The sequence below is a fragment of the Apus apus genome, chromosome 1 (assembly GCF_020740795.1).
Source record: "Apus apus isolate bApuApu2 chromosome 1, bApuApu2.pri.cur, whole genome shotgun sequence".
NCBI classification, from domain to species: domain Eukaryota; kingdom Metazoa; phylum Chordata; class Aves; order Apodiformes; family Apodidae; genus Apus; species Apus apus.
In genome coordinates, this window is record NC_067282.1 from 127,965,325 (window position 1) to 127,980,630 (window position 15,306).

Below are 15,306 nucleotides of genomic sequence, written 5' to 3' on the forward strand. Positions count from 1 at the left end.
TTTAGTATCAGCTGACCCTGAAATAGTTAGTTCTCCCATTTGAATTTTATTTAGTTTAGACACTGAATAAAAAAAACCTCGCAATTATTTTCACATTTCTCACTAATTAGCAAAAGCTCTCATAAAAAAGGTTCTTTCCATCTAAAAGAACAATACAGTTCTGAGGCTTCAGAAATGTATAAAATACTAATATAATGTTAAAGGGCAATCGTATTGTATACAATGCCTGAAACCAAATCACTTCTTTTGGTTTGTGTTTTTGATGGTTTTGAAAGAATTGTTGAGAAGACAAAATGAGAAGTAAATCTTTTATCCAGACTCTGAATTTCAAGTCAGGCTAGAGAAAGAAACTGCAGTAAAAGAAATGGATTTTTAAAGAAAGGTTTATTTTTATTCAAAACAGAATAAAGTTATTCCTTAAATGCTGGTAGATGAAAGCTTGGTTAGTGAATCTTCCAGTGAAATGCATTTCTGCACAATATTGAACTTCACATTAAATGCACAACAGCAGCAACTTTTGTTACTTTACACACAATGTACATGAAAATGCCACATGATTTACAGGGTTTGATTCCATTCTCACTTGTCAGCTTTGCACTGGTGGTGGTGTAGTGGTGCAATTCCTCTTGACACTGGCTGAATTCCAAGTCTAAGTGAGAGGAGAATCAAACATGCAAGGGTTTTACTTGTTCAGGACAATGAATAACAATGAACTTCCCTGGTTCTAGCAACTTTACTTCATTCTGGTGCCTATGTTGTGGCCCCTCTGCTCATTAGCACATGCCTTCAAGCCCCTGCTAAGCAAAACACAATGTAGCTGTAGATGAAAGTGCTCAGTGATTTTTATTCCTTCTGTTCCCACAGCTCTGTGCCCTGCATGCTCTACAGAGAAAGCACCAAGTGGCAGTGTATGTTAGGAAGGCACAATGACTCCTTGAGACTCCACATCTTTATAAACCATCCGCTGGCAGCCACAAATCACGAGGCCGTGTGTTGTGCACACTTTGCCATAGCTGATCTGATCTGCCAAAAGAGAGATGCTAGAGCAAGAGCGTCCCTTCTACTCCTCATGCCCCACAGGGTGTCATGCAGGGAGAGGGACGGCTGTTTTCCTACTGCTGAGACTGCATGAGCCAGGAGAATTCCTGTGTGCCTACCCAACTCACCTGCATCACCACAGCGACCAGCTACAGCCACGATGTAGCGCTTATCCTGCCCTGATAAAGTCTGAAAACGCTGCAGCACGTAAAATGTAACAAAGACCCTTGCATATGGAGCTTCTCAGGAAGCAAAAGAAGCCTCTTTCCTGCTCCCTGCCTCTTCTTTGCTCAGAATCATGTCACACAGTAAACAGGTATCGCAGAGGTGAGCACAGTGTGCTGCCCTTCCCTGGGGAGTCATACTTCTGTGTGCTGTGAGCTACAGGAGGCAACGTTGCCTTTCTGACTGTGGTTACACTGACTGAAGCTGGCAGCCCGGCTCCTTTTGCCTTTGGCCCCACTTTTGTGCTTCTGCCTGTCGTGGGCGATGAAGCTTTCAATCAGCTTCAGTTTTTCATGCTCCTCCTTCAGGAAGAAATCAACGAGCACGCTTTTCTCCTTTTTGATCTGTTCGCTGATGTCCTTGGGGATGTCAGGAATCATCCAATCAACCAGAACGCTGAGGAACATCACCAAGTTCTGCAAACACAGCAAGAGACGTGAAGCAAGTACGAAAACTCCAAAATATTCACACTAGAGCAAAACCAAACCTTTGCTACAGCTATCAGTCAGGTGTCAAACACATTTTGCTGGTGGTGTGTAGTATGCAGGAGCTGAGCAAGGCCTTAGCTCAAGAAGCAGCTCAAGTTTGTGCACAAGTCCCCCTCAGTGGAGTGGCTGAATTAAGCATATTTCAGTTAGATATGAAAAGAGAAAGGACTTGGATTCATCAAATGATTAATGGTCTAAGTAGATAAAACAGCTTTATTTTTTACAGGCCTTCACAGGTGCTCAGATCTCAACATCAAATTGATTGAGACTGAATTCAGGATCCATAACTATAATGGCAAAATCAGTGAAAGCATCCTCCAAGACAGGCATACCCATGTGTTTCCAATAAGGCCTGAGAAGACAGCCCACAACTTTCATGGTTATTCTCTCCTCAAATCCTTCTGCTTGCTGGCAAGCAATATTTTTTACACTACTGCAGCATGCAAGCAACAAATTTGAACCTCAAGTGTCAAGGTCATTACAGGTGATGTCATGACACAGAGGCAGGAAGCAGACTGGGTGAGAAGTTTTGCTTGTTTGTGAAACGTATAGATAAATTATTATGCTTTGGGGTTTATATTATCATGACAATGGTTTGCAAACTACTGTGTTGTGCAATGCCTCAAAATCTGTGAGAAAATTTGCTGACAAGGCTACTAGCATGAGCCCTCCATCCCCAGCTGAGACAATGGAGCTAATTAACCAGGGAATGTTCTCTGGCAGAACAACAGGCAGTCTATTTGAAGCCTAGCATAACTAGATGGTTTCAAATGTTTTGCAGCCAGTGGTGGAAAACTACTGAAGACGGGGCAAACAAGCAGAAGAGGGCAATATAAACCAGGTAACACTCACCATCACACTTAGGAATATTTGGCAAGTGGGGAGAAAAGACAGGAAGATTTCAATGCTGACTCATCAGCAAGTGGGTGGGAGTACATCAGGGTGGGTATTTGCAAGCAGAAAAGCTTTATTGGACATGGGCTTCTTTGGCACATGCATTCCAAACCATTTATTATGATACTTCTGTGACTAAAATGGCAACAAATAAACAGACTTACCTGAAATAGAATAACAAAAGCCAAACGAGCAGACAACACCGCCCAGTACTGCTTGGAAAACTCATATTGATTTTGGGACCAAGGTGGTTCTCTATAGTCTTTGAACCTGTCAATGAAGACAGCTCAGTTATCACACAGTTCCAGCAATTTCCACCTGCACCACTTGCTTTAATTAACACGATTTTCCAATAATGAAATCTAAGGAATCAAATCTTCCAGATGTTCCTACTTCAACCCTTCTTATGAAATACAGCTCCAGAAGTAGAGCTGGACTATCTCCACTGAATTTAGCAAGCTTAGTCTGATTTTCAAGTTGTAACCAAAATCAGAACATTGTTCTAATGACAAAATTTTCCACATTTACCAGGATTTACAAATGTCCCCTTTTTTTGTTTGTTTTGTTTTGTTAATGTTATATTCTTCTCAGTGTACAGGGAATAAAGTGTTGAAACTAAAGCATAGAGATGGTTCACAGCATTTTCAGACCAAAGGCTACAAATCTGCATTCATCTTGCCTAAACCTTGATTCATTCAGGCAATAATCCAGCCCATGTCAAAATCTGACTCACACTCTGGTGGTTTCTCTCCTTGCATCAACGACAGGGGGAGCCACTGAAAAGGCACTTCCTAAATTAACTGTGTAGCCTTAGACAGGATGAAACAGAGCCTGAGTGGTTTGGTGTAAAGACTGATGCTTTTAGTGTTATCATCAATCATTTGGAAATAAACAACAGGGTAATAAAAGTCACAGATGCTCCTAAATTGGAAAGTTTTGCAAATAGCAGGAAACAGAGAAAGCAATAAGAAATACAGACAGGAAACACAATGAGAATAATCTGGGGAAATGGAAAATAATTAAAAATAAAACAATTGGAAGATCTTCAAAAGGATAGCATTTGAAAGAAAATGCAGTGAAAATAGCCTGGAGCTTACAGTGGCCCACAAGACAGCACAAGTCTAAAACGTGGCAGCAGGACAGTATGACTTGTGGATCTATGAACAAAGGGCACAATGTACTGAGGGCTATTATCTCTTCTCTGAACAGCTCGGGTAAAGCCAAACCTGGAATGTTACATTCAGCTGTTGGGATTTCAGAAGAGAAAAAAAACAAACAAACAAACAAAAAAGAGGAAAAGGAAAACTAAAGGGGGGGGAATGGGAGGGAAGACAGCAACAAATTGGAGGCAGTTCAGCAAAACAATCCAGGGGCTGAGGAGACTGACTCACCAGAAAAGATTAAAGAAGAGCACATATATTGCTCCAGTTTGGTAAGTAACAGCCATAGTTGGACATGATAAACATGCACAAATTGTGCCCTTAGGACTGAAAGGGATAATTTAGTGCTGTTCACAGTGTTTGACTAGAAGTAATGGGATGAAATTAAGAAAGGGAAAATCTGTTTTGAATACCACAAAACCCTTCCTGACAGTAAGATTCATTAGACTGTGGAAAAGCCTCCATTGGGGGATAATGGAGAAGGTTCATATATAAAATCTGTCAGCTTCAGTTTGCAGGTGCGCTTACCAAAATAACCTTCAGGATCTTTCCACATGGTTTTGCATGTTAAATTGTATATTTACAGTTCACACAGTCCCTATATCCCCTCTCCTCCCCTCTTAAGAAATTCAGTCTGAAATACTGGATGCAATTCTGTGCTGCACTTTCTGGAGAAATAGGACAGAAGATACAACCCACAAGGGGGAGAAGGAGGAGGAATAGGAAGCAAAAACAACTTTAAATTGGGGGCTGTATCAATTTGTGGAAGCACTACTTGGGCTGTGTTAGGCCCCAGATTATTTTTGTTCAGTTTTGTCAGGTGGTGCATGCACAGCAGTCGAGCTCTCTGTCCTGTTTTACACTGGATTCCTGTTTGGTCCTACGCTGTCAGATGCCCCTTCTACTGCCCTTCTGCACCATGTGGACTTCTCAAGTCTGTGTACAGGCAAGGGCCAGAGTCACTTCCATTGAATTTAATCTGCTTGAACATCAAAGCCAAGGAAAACCACTGAGTTTGTTGTGGGTTCCCAGTCTTGAACTGGAGCCCAGGTTCACCTGGAAAGGTCACCAACTGCGGCGGGTTTTTCATTTAATGTACTCTGAGCTTCACAAAATATGTAAGTGTTGCAGGACATCAGACCCCCTGGAAATTTCACCTGGCTCAGCTGGAACTCACACTGCTTATGATGCCTGAATCTACATTCAACAGAACACTAGAAAATTATTTATAGTGAAAGGAGATGTTGTCAGAGCTACAGACAAGGGAGCTGGGCCTCCTCCCCACCTCCCTTTTTAATTATTCTATTGCACATGGGATGTTAAAGTGCAAGAATCTGGGCCTTTTCTAGCCACTGTATTCTACAGGTAGTTTCTTTCTTAAAAAGTCCATTCTTTCCCTCAGCTCTTCAATTCTTCATTCTTAAAATACTTCATTCAGCAGATATGCTAGGAGGAGCAAATGACCAGTGTTACAAAGACGTCTGTGGTTCAAAAATAGCAATCAACTCTAATTCCACTGAAAAAGGATAAGAATGTGAAGTAGTCAATGTGATTTAAGAATAGAACCCAGAAAAGTTCTGAGGGAAACAAGAAAAATGCACAGTGAGAGAAGAGGTATGTTGAGGAAATGAGGATGGATGGAGACGACCAGGTAAGACTTAGAAAAAAACTGAACTGCAGCCAGAGCTAAGGGAAACATGCAAGTACATTGAACAAGTAAATTGCATAGGGAAAAAGACAGACTGGTAGAAAAAAAATCAAAATATATATTTAGGTGGAACTGTGAATCAGTCCAAATCAGCTGATCTGTTAATTTCCTTTTTCAGCTTATCTTTGAATAGAAATTGAAGAAAACTTGACTGAATCACTGAAAGGAAGTGATTAATCTTCAGCAATGCAAGGGTATATAAGAATTATTCAAGGGAAAATGTTAGAATCCACCACTGATCACTGGGAGTAGCTGAGATGAATCCCGGGGCATTAAGAACATTAACTCATTCAAAGACACTTTGTAAATTTGTTGAATATTGGAACAGACTTGTGCTAAGGGAAAAGCCCCTTTAATGACTCCCTATCTGCTGCTTTCTTCTTTTCAGTGTGATCAGTGTGCTTTCATCTATGTACTCCATTACCATACCAAATTATAAAGTTTAAAAGGGCGAAACCAATAAAAATGTCACGTAACTTAGTAAGGTTTGCTTTTAATTTGCCTTCGGCTACTCAAATGGCATTTTTGCTCTGAAAAAAAAAAAAAATCATTACAACTAATGTGATGCATCAGAATGGCGTTACAGCAATGTTTGTTTGGGAGCAGTGTCAAAGAGTTCACAGCATAGTAGAAAACGCTGCTCAAAATATTCAAATAAGTTATTCCAGACATTTGGTGGGAGATTTGTTTCTGGCTTGTTATGGTTATTTTTAAGATACCTTAATCTCAGGCAGTGCCCCTAAGAAGCAAAATTCAGGCTTATTGTAGCCACATTTATCTCCAGAGGTCACAGAGATCTAAGAATAAGAGAGGTCAGCTTGTTCCCAACATATTTGCCAGAAACAGAAAAGCAGATTTTATTTCCAGCTTAAGGGACTGTGTTTGTTGCTTGTCTCTTGGGACACAAGCTAGATACCCCATATTTTATCACAGTGATATTTCTGTTCGAAGCTGAGTTTTTGATAAGATTCAAATGAGGTGACTCATAATGAGAAAAGGCTAATGTGGATGCTGACATTTTGTCCTAATCGTTTCCTTTTGCCGTTTGGTGTTTTTTTCGGTTTGTGGTTTTGGTTTGGTTTGTTGTTTTTTTTCCCCCCTCAGACTTGATATTATCAGGCACGGACCATTTTTATACCTAGTGTGAGTTATTCCTGTCTCGCTGTATTTTGGCTCTGTTGAACTCATGCTAACCTGAGGAGTGCCTTTCATCCCTGCTGCTAGTGCACACATTTCCAAATACACTGGCACACCATAAATAGAGGCCAGTGACTGACATCAGGTAAATGGTAGTGAAGTGAAAGTAGCAAAGTCATGGTGATGTGGGAGATCAGTATGGATTGAGATGCTTGTTGAAGGAACATACATGTTAATTTGGGGATACAAATTAGACTGAGTAGAAAAGCATTTAACAAACTTACAAGAAAGTACAGAAACAATGCACACTCTCCCACATAATGTTATACTAAGAAATAACTCCTAGATACACAGTGAAATAAGGAATAGCAGAGCTCACAGGAACCAACATTTTGAGAAAAGAAGACAGCCCCCATCGTGAAGGCACATTACCCTCTGCCACAAGCAAAACAGCAGGTAGTTTTAGAACCAGGGGAGGCTCAGATGTTAACTGTCAGAAGTACCAGATTCAAAAACCTCTGCACACCTCAGGACAAGACAGCAAACACAGGCAAATATATTCGGGATCAAAGCAAGGGAGGCTGGTTAAAGACCTCTGTGTAGTAAAAAACATTAAAACAAAGGCTCTCCTTCCAAAGAAAACTGAAGAGTAAGTTCAGTGATGATTTCTTGCCACTGCAGAGGCTAAGCACAGGGTGGTTTCAAGGAGCCCAAAAGGAAGCTGAAGTGGTTTGTTTGAATATACCAGCTGAGGAGCTCAGTTTGGAAGAGCCTTAGGTTATACTGCCTTGAAACAGCTTTTTGAATATCTGCATATTTTTATTTAAAAAGCAAGGTTAATTTGAGAGCCCTGAAACCATGCTAGTGATTTCTCATGCAAAGTGACGCTACGATGTAGGTATCTGCACAATGGGAGCAGTGGACTAGACACTTTGGACATATTTTAAAGGAAGTTGACCCTTGTTTCCCCAGTCTGAAAAGATTACTCTGAAATATAAGACACGTAGATGGGAAACTGGAGTACTGCTGTACTGCACACAGCTCTGGAGCCCTCATCACAGGAAAGACATGGAGCTGTTGGAGAGGGTCCAGAAAAGGACCAGGAAGATGATCAAAGGCCTGGAGCACCTCTGCTATTAAGACAGGCTGAGTCGGGGTTGTTCAGCCTGGAGAAGAGAAGGCTCCACAGGGACCTTATAGCAGCCTTCCAGTACCTGTTGGGGGCCTACAGGAAAGCTGGGGAGGAGCTTTTCACCAGAGAGAGCAGTGATAGGACATGGGCTAATGGTTTTAAACTTAAAGAGCGGAGTTTTACATTAGACATCAGGAAGAAATTCTTCACCATGAGGGTAAATAAGGCACTGGAACAGTTGCCTAGGGAGGCTGTTGATGCCTCCTCCCTGGAGGTGTTCAAAGCCAGGTTGGATGAGGCTTTTTGCAACCTGATCTAGTGTGAGATGTCCCTGGTCATAGCAGGGGGGTTGGAACCTGAAGATCTTTAAGGTCCCTTCCAACCTTAACCATTCTATGATTCTATGGAAATGCTGCAGGCTTTAAAGATGGGAAAAATCTATTGAAAACTCAGATCTCATCAAGTAAACACTGAATTTAATAACTAAAAAAGAAGGCCTGGTTCTGGTTAGTCCTCCATTTTAAAACTAATAGTTTTTACTGAAAATATGTCTTTCAATAAATAAATAATTATTTATCTGAGTACCTTTGTGTTGAATAATTGCTTGTATGGCTTTTTAATGCGCTGGGAAAACCTTCTAGCATAGTGAAAATACTCTAAAAGCTGTACTCTTAAAACCACCTTTTAAAAGGCACAGATATTACCAATTCCCATTTGGAAAAAATTTTCTGAAAAAAGGTCCAAAGAACTTTCACTATGCAAACTGTCATGAGAAGTACTTTACCTGCAGAATAAAACATCCTGTGCAAACAGGGAGTTCTCTGGCTGCGTTCCAGCCTTGAGGTGACTGACATTGAAATATGAGAGCGTGTGATTGATGAAGCCATGCATGGTTCCATTCTGACTGTATGCATATTGATACATAAGGCGTGGAATGAAATCAGATGTGACAGCAATTACAAAAGCCTGAGAAACGAAAACAAATAATCAACCAAACAACAGCACCATGAAGCTATGGCTAACATGTTTCAGATTTAGTTAATTCAGGTGATAATTTTCATGTTCAGGTAAGTTTAGATTGATAATCAAGTGACAGCTAAATGGCCAGACCTGGTACAGAACATATATAAATGCACAGCCGCCTGCTATGTCCCTGCAGGGGAAGATTGTACTTTGGGAAGAGGAATCTTTCTTAGAGCAAAGTAGCAAAAGCAATTAATGTACTGTACATTTCTCCAATGCTTTCCACCCCTGGAGCCATCTGGGTGTTTATCACTAGTTTTAAAAAACTGTGAGGCAACAAATTAATTAGCTGGAGTATAATTTGGTGGAGTTATGCAGTGATATCTGAGATAAACCAGTTGAGTGTAAGGTAGTCATCCTCCATTTTAGCCACTGCATCAGGCTTTACACTGGTATACATCTGACACTGGTGGGTCTCATGCTGGTATAAAACAGGTATAATTGTGAAGTAAGACACAGAAGTATCTAGGTCATATCAACAAGAATTAATTAGATTAATTTAAAACTCCATTTTGCCAAATAGTTCTTCTGCATCGTTATTGAGATGGAGAAGCAGAACTGGGTATCCATTTTATTGTTGTGTTGTTCTGTTGTGTTGGGTTTTTTTAATTGGATATTCACATATTTACATTGCTGTCAAGATAAAGTAGCTAGCTGATATTTTAAGAGAATCCTCAGGAAATAAAAATGTTCAGAGTTTGTTTGACAAAGAAGATAATCAAAGAGCAAAGTGTATTCAGATTAAACTGAGAGGCTGGAGTGTTTTGCTCATCCAGCACAGATCAGTGAGTGCTAGAAACCTGAAATCTATGACTGACAGCAAAATTATGGGTATGTGCAGGGCTGCACAGATTTCCCACCTTAAATCCTGGAAACTGCTGAGCAATAAGTGAACAATGCTTCACCCAAGTCAAGTAACACTGCTGCTTTGGAGGCATTGTAGTTCTCTCAGTTCTAATGATAGCTTAACACGTTGCTACAGACTGCTGTTGTGCTGGAAGTTATTGTACTAGATAAACTGCATAACACCTCTGCACAGCTTTTCCCTTCAGTAATGACAATCATCTGTCTTTCTAAAGTGCTTTGATATCTGATATTTTACAGTTGGACTTGGTGATATTAAAGGTCTTTTCCAACCTAAAGGATTCTGTGATCTGTGGGTAAAAAGCTCACTAGATAATATTATGATCAAACTCCTAGGGCATGAATCTTAATTAACATAAAGCATATACAGGAAAATTATGTTCATCTAATCATTCTTTTTCCATGAAAGAATATAGTTTTCCATCAAAATTTTGTAGCTTGGGGAGTGTGTAACCCAACTCAAAACCCCCTAAACCTACTCTTACAGAAATACTCTGTGGGAGAAATTATGTTTAGGGATATAAACACATCTGTATATACCAGAACAATGCTAATGTCTGTCTAGTTAAAGACTTTCTGTTCCTAGAATATAGGATGCTATGTTCACATACATTTTATTCATACCAACAGTTATACTAGCAGAGTAACAGAAAAAGACATCAGTATGGATTAGAACCCGTAATCTAGTGTTGCCTGCTTACATCCCCTTATTGTTCTTATATGAATTAGTCTTCCTGTTCTGCACAACACAAGGATAGAGAGAATGATATGAGTGGTCATCTCACTTGTAATTAAATTATGCTTAATACTTGTACAAGAATGAGCTGGATAATTTAGATTTTATTCTATTTTATAGAAATTGAGAAAATCAGACTACTTTTTTAAACTACGTTGGAGGGACAATATAAGCTCCCAAGATCATGGTTAGAAAATGGTGTCACCAAATACTTACATTAATGATAACTGAAAGCTTTCCAATACCACTCAAAATATTATACCAAATTCCTGTAAGTGAAAAACAGAACTTATTAATGGATTTACTATTGTTTTCCTTCTTCCTCATTGAATTTTTTGAGTAATCTTCACTGCAATGTTTTTTCATTACTTACCAATATCTTTTTCTCTTACTGTGTCTGGCCTTCTCAGTTCAGTAACAAACTTATTTGCATCAAGCCGAACTTCTATGACGTTGTTCAGAAGAGCAAAGAGAGGTGCCAGAGGAAAGGAGGCAACAAAGAGTGTGACAAAGCCAAACTGGATAACTGGAAGAGAAATATGCAATGTTTTTTTTATATCTTCTGAAGGGAGCTGGTAAACATAGCTGACAGCAAATCACTGACGAGCTCTGCGGGTTACAAAACTTCAGAGATGTGAGAGAAGTTTATTGCCTCAGAAAACTAATGAGGAATAGAAGGAGACTGAAAAGCATGCTATCCTAATGCAGTCAGTAATCCCAATGAGATTAAACAAATAAATCTAACTTTGACTTACACTTCAGAATTAAAAAGATAGTAGAATAGAAAAATGGTTCGTGAGTGTAAGGCCCTATTTACTGTGGCTTCTTTTTCAGCTGTTTAAGTTCTCCCTACACTGTGAGAGGAATCCGTTGATCTTTTTTGTGAAAATCAGGGATAGCACAACTGTTTACTTTAAAATAATTTCCTTTGGCACAGCTGTCACAGCCTACAACTAACTGATAAAAAAGCTTTTTCTAGGATCTTCTCTTGCACGTATTTTTTTTGTGTGTAGCTTGCAAGTCTTCTGACTGACATTCCTGCTTTCTTTTGTCAGTGACAATATACTTGCACAGTAAAAGATTATATCTGTATTATATATATGGCCTTTTGATTTTCTCATTGTTTAGCTTTGAGATAAAGCAAACAACACACACTAAGATGAAGTTTTATCAAAGCATGAAAATGTTCTATCCTTGAAATCATACTTTCCTGAATATTTTCTGTTCAGAGTCAGGAAAAGGAATTAACATGGAAATAAAAACAGATGTTAGAGTAATGCCTCAAAAAACTGTTAAATGCTTAGAAAAACACATAGCACCAAAAGCACCAAACTATCCTATATTTAGGTTTTAGTGAATTTAGCAGGAATAGATCTGGGAGGATTCTGTCCTAAAAACCAAAAAACAACAACAACAAAAAAAGCACAAGCTACATTTGCAATGCTTTAAGTATAAGCCACACACACACACATTTGCTTTGATGTTGTTTGCTGCTCCTTTTATTCATTGCCTGGAAAAACGTAGTTTAATTTTTTTAAAAGATCATGAAAGAATGTTCAAGGTATGCAAAGGACTTCTGGACAACTGTGTAAATATGTCTCAAAAAACTCTTAGCCAAAAGCCTTTGTGTGGCTGTCTTGAAAACTCTTCAATCTTCTAGCTTTCTTTTTATGTAAGTGTAAATGATGCAAAAAGCAGGCAAAAAATCCCCAAAATAAAACCAATTGGGCCATTATTTAGATGGTCTTGTGTAGTAATTTAGCAAACAATCATTCAAAACAAGTAGTCCCTGAACAATCTCTGCAGTTCAAAGGTACTTGTTTAGTTTGGTCAGTATTTGTAGAAATTAATATGTCAGCAAAGCTGCATGGATTGAAAAGAGAAGTATCCCTGTCATACAGTTTAGGTCCCAGAGCAATCGAGTTGTAGCATCCTGGAGTTCTGTCCACTAACAGTGGAAATACCTACAACACCTGCAGGGCACTCACAAAGATTGTTCCATTAAGGACAGCTGATGTCAAAACACACTATTTTGGCTGGAGGACTTGATGGCAACCCTAGAATACACGTTTATGCTGCAAGGACTCCATATAGAGCTCTTCTAAGTGTTGACATGCAACTCTGATCCCACACAGGAGTCCTACCTGACTTTGGGGATTATTCTCCTGTGCTTTGACTCAAAAGGCTAAAGACACCTGTGCCAGGAGTTGAATCTCTGGACATTCAGCCTCTTTCATAGCTTTCCTACTTGCTTGGCAGCCCACAGACAACAGAAATGAACATCACTCAGCCTCACTGCACAAGCTAGTGAACAAAATTATTTGAAGGCTGTGTGTTACAGGAAGTCAAGAATGCCTTCTCCTGGGGACTCACAACAGGAGACCAGATGTGCTGCCAGTGCCACGGACTCTATCTCAGATGAGAGAAAGAACCCAAGCTACATATTATCGGTCCTCAGGACAAGTCACCTTTACTGGCTGACTTATGCACTAAAGAGGCAAAGGCATCAGAGCCACCCCGTCAGGTTCTCAACACCTGATACCACGCCTGCAACATCTCATCCAGGCTTAGGCTGGCTGGGCCCTTGGACAAAAAATATGGAAGGCAAATAGCATCAAGAGAAGTCTTTCAGACCACAAAGCTTCCCAGAAACCCAGTTTTCACAGAAGCTGTTCATCTGTGCAGAGGGCCTGAACAGAACCCAATGCCAACAGAGAAAGGGCATACACTGTCCCCCTAACTCTGGCCGCCAAATTATGATTAAGGGCACAGATCAAGGCTTTTAAATTATGGATCTGAAGAGTGCTGGCCAGTGGTCTTGTGTAAGGGATAGAGAACCGGTACTCAGCATGAAACTTCCCATGGTATCACTCATGTTCTACGAGATTTACACTGACTCATTCAGTAACCCTAGCATCTTTCACATCAAAACCTAAGCTAAGAGAAGGCAATTGTTTATTATTCTGTTGGTTTTTCCTTACTTCTGTATCAATAATATCTGTCACAGGATCATGTGTTACTGGAAGTAAACAATGGAAGAATCACTCCTGTGCTAAGTGACTTTCCAGGTCCAAGAAGAAACCTTTCAGTATACAGCCCAGCCTGGATGAAAAACTAAGGAAAAGGTGCCATTTACTACTCTTTGGTAATAAATGTATGCAACAAGCCTACACAAAACTGGCTGAGCTGGTATTTTAAAATCCATCTTCATTATAGAGATTATAGAAAAATATAGGCTTCTCTCCAATGATTACTCTTTTTTTTTTTTTACTTTTGCTGCCTCACACATTACCTTTTTGATGGCTTTTCCTGCTTCAGGGGAAATTCTTCCAAACCTCTAAATTTAATCCTTACAGTATTTGGTAGCTACAGACATTGGATCTGGTAATTTTCTTCTTAAAATTCAAAAGGGAGTTTCACCATTGATTTTTAACAGAAGTTGGATGATGAAACCATTTATTATTCTTTCTCTTTGAGAAAAAAATATTTCAATTAATTACGACATGAACCTTGGACTCTGAGAGAGGTTAGTCTGAAGAAGGGAACACCAAATGAAATAAGAATCTAGAATTCATTGCTGATGTCAGTTTCTTCTCAAGAAAACAGTCAGTAGAGGAATACATTTCACACATTGACATGCAACACTCAGCTGATTTTGGAGCAGTATGTTTTGTTACTCTAAACGTCAATTTCTTGCCAAATTCTATCACTGCAGGCTAGTTACACATGTTGCAAACCTGATACCAGCTGGATGAGGAAACTGCCATATGTGCTACCTACTTTGGGAATGCATGTGGCCTGGTATATTAGGCCGGGTCAAAAGTCACTGCACAGTTTTTGAAGCAGGAAGTACTAATGACAAATTTGACATGTGTTAACAATGAAAACTGATGTTTCAGGATTCCTCAAGGAAAATTTTCTGATCACTCAGGAGAACTTAAGAGTGTCTCCACTGAACAGTATCTGCTAAATTATACAAATACATATCAGTTAATAATACCAAAACAAACAGTCATCAGTGATGCAAATCAGTGCAGACATGATGCTGAGTGACAAGGTCTGTTCAAGAAAGAAGTTCAGCACACTCTGCTGACTGAAATAAGTTTTAGAGTTCAGCTCACCGAAGAAATTACCTACAAAACCTTTCCTCAAAGGAAAACTTCGGGTTTATTTGTCATGGTGAAGTGTTGGCCTCCTCCTCCCACACTACTGGTACCTGTAAAATGCCACTGAAGTAAATTGGATTCTGTTTGAATCACAGATTTTGGGCTTTACGTTTGCTTGCTCTATGTTACATGAAAGTATTGTACTTGGCTCTGCTGGACCTGCTTCTGGCTAGAATTTTCCACTTTCATAATTAATAACTGTTGAAATAAAACTCTCCACTGATCAGTTCAGAACTATTGTAGCACAATTCTTCAAGAAACTTGCATGCATTTCTTTAATAGGAGGCTTTCTCTAAGAAAAGCAAATAATTTTTGCCTCATATTTCCCAGCTCTGTCCTAGCTACTCTTTCATTATCTTTTTAAAGCCTCGGTTGGAGAAAATCCTCGAGACCATATTTAGGCCAGGAAGAATCCTAATGACAAAAGGTGTTTGCCCAAAGCCAGTAAGTTTTTAAAAAGGCAAAACTGCAAGTATCTGCTCTTCTCTGGTCATGCCTTTCTGAGAAAAAGAGACCTCTCAGCACACTCATGAGTTTGGGGAATGGGGAGGAGGAATGTGAAATCAACAGGCCAGTAGAAAGCATTCCTTCCTCTTCCCTTGCCATGTAGTGGAAATGATTGCAAAGCTTCCTACAGACAGACACATTTGCTTTGGGTTGTAGATCACTCCTGAGGTAGCAAGGAAGGCATTGTGATGTAGGTGCTGGCTTGGGGACAGATAGAAGTTGGAATCC

General features: G+C 39.6%; 1 protein-coding gene across 2 annotated transcripts in view; it reads right to left on the reverse strand.

The window, feature by feature from the left end:
- Window positions 1-1,397: 1,397 nt before the first annotated feature.
- The window catches only part of ANO2 (anoctamin 2), a 171,077-nt gene continuing 157,168 nt past the window's right edge, over window positions 1,398-15,306 (reverse strand). For both annotated transcript variants that reach the window (XM_051625894.1, XM_051625885.1), the window contains 5 exons: window positions 10,779-10,931; window positions 10,622-10,674; window positions 8,567-8,748; window positions 2,810-2,915; window positions 1,398-1,679 (listed from right to left, as the gene is read on the reverse strand). In XM_051625894.1, the coding sequence (XP_051481854.1) occupies window positions 1,398-1,679; window positions 2,810-2,915; window positions 8,567-8,748; window positions 10,622-10,674; window positions 10,779-10,931 (776 nt within the window). The remainder of the gene's footprint in view (window positions 1,680-2,809; window positions 2,916-8,566; window positions 8,749-10,621; window positions 10,675-10,778; window positions 10,932-15,306) is intronic.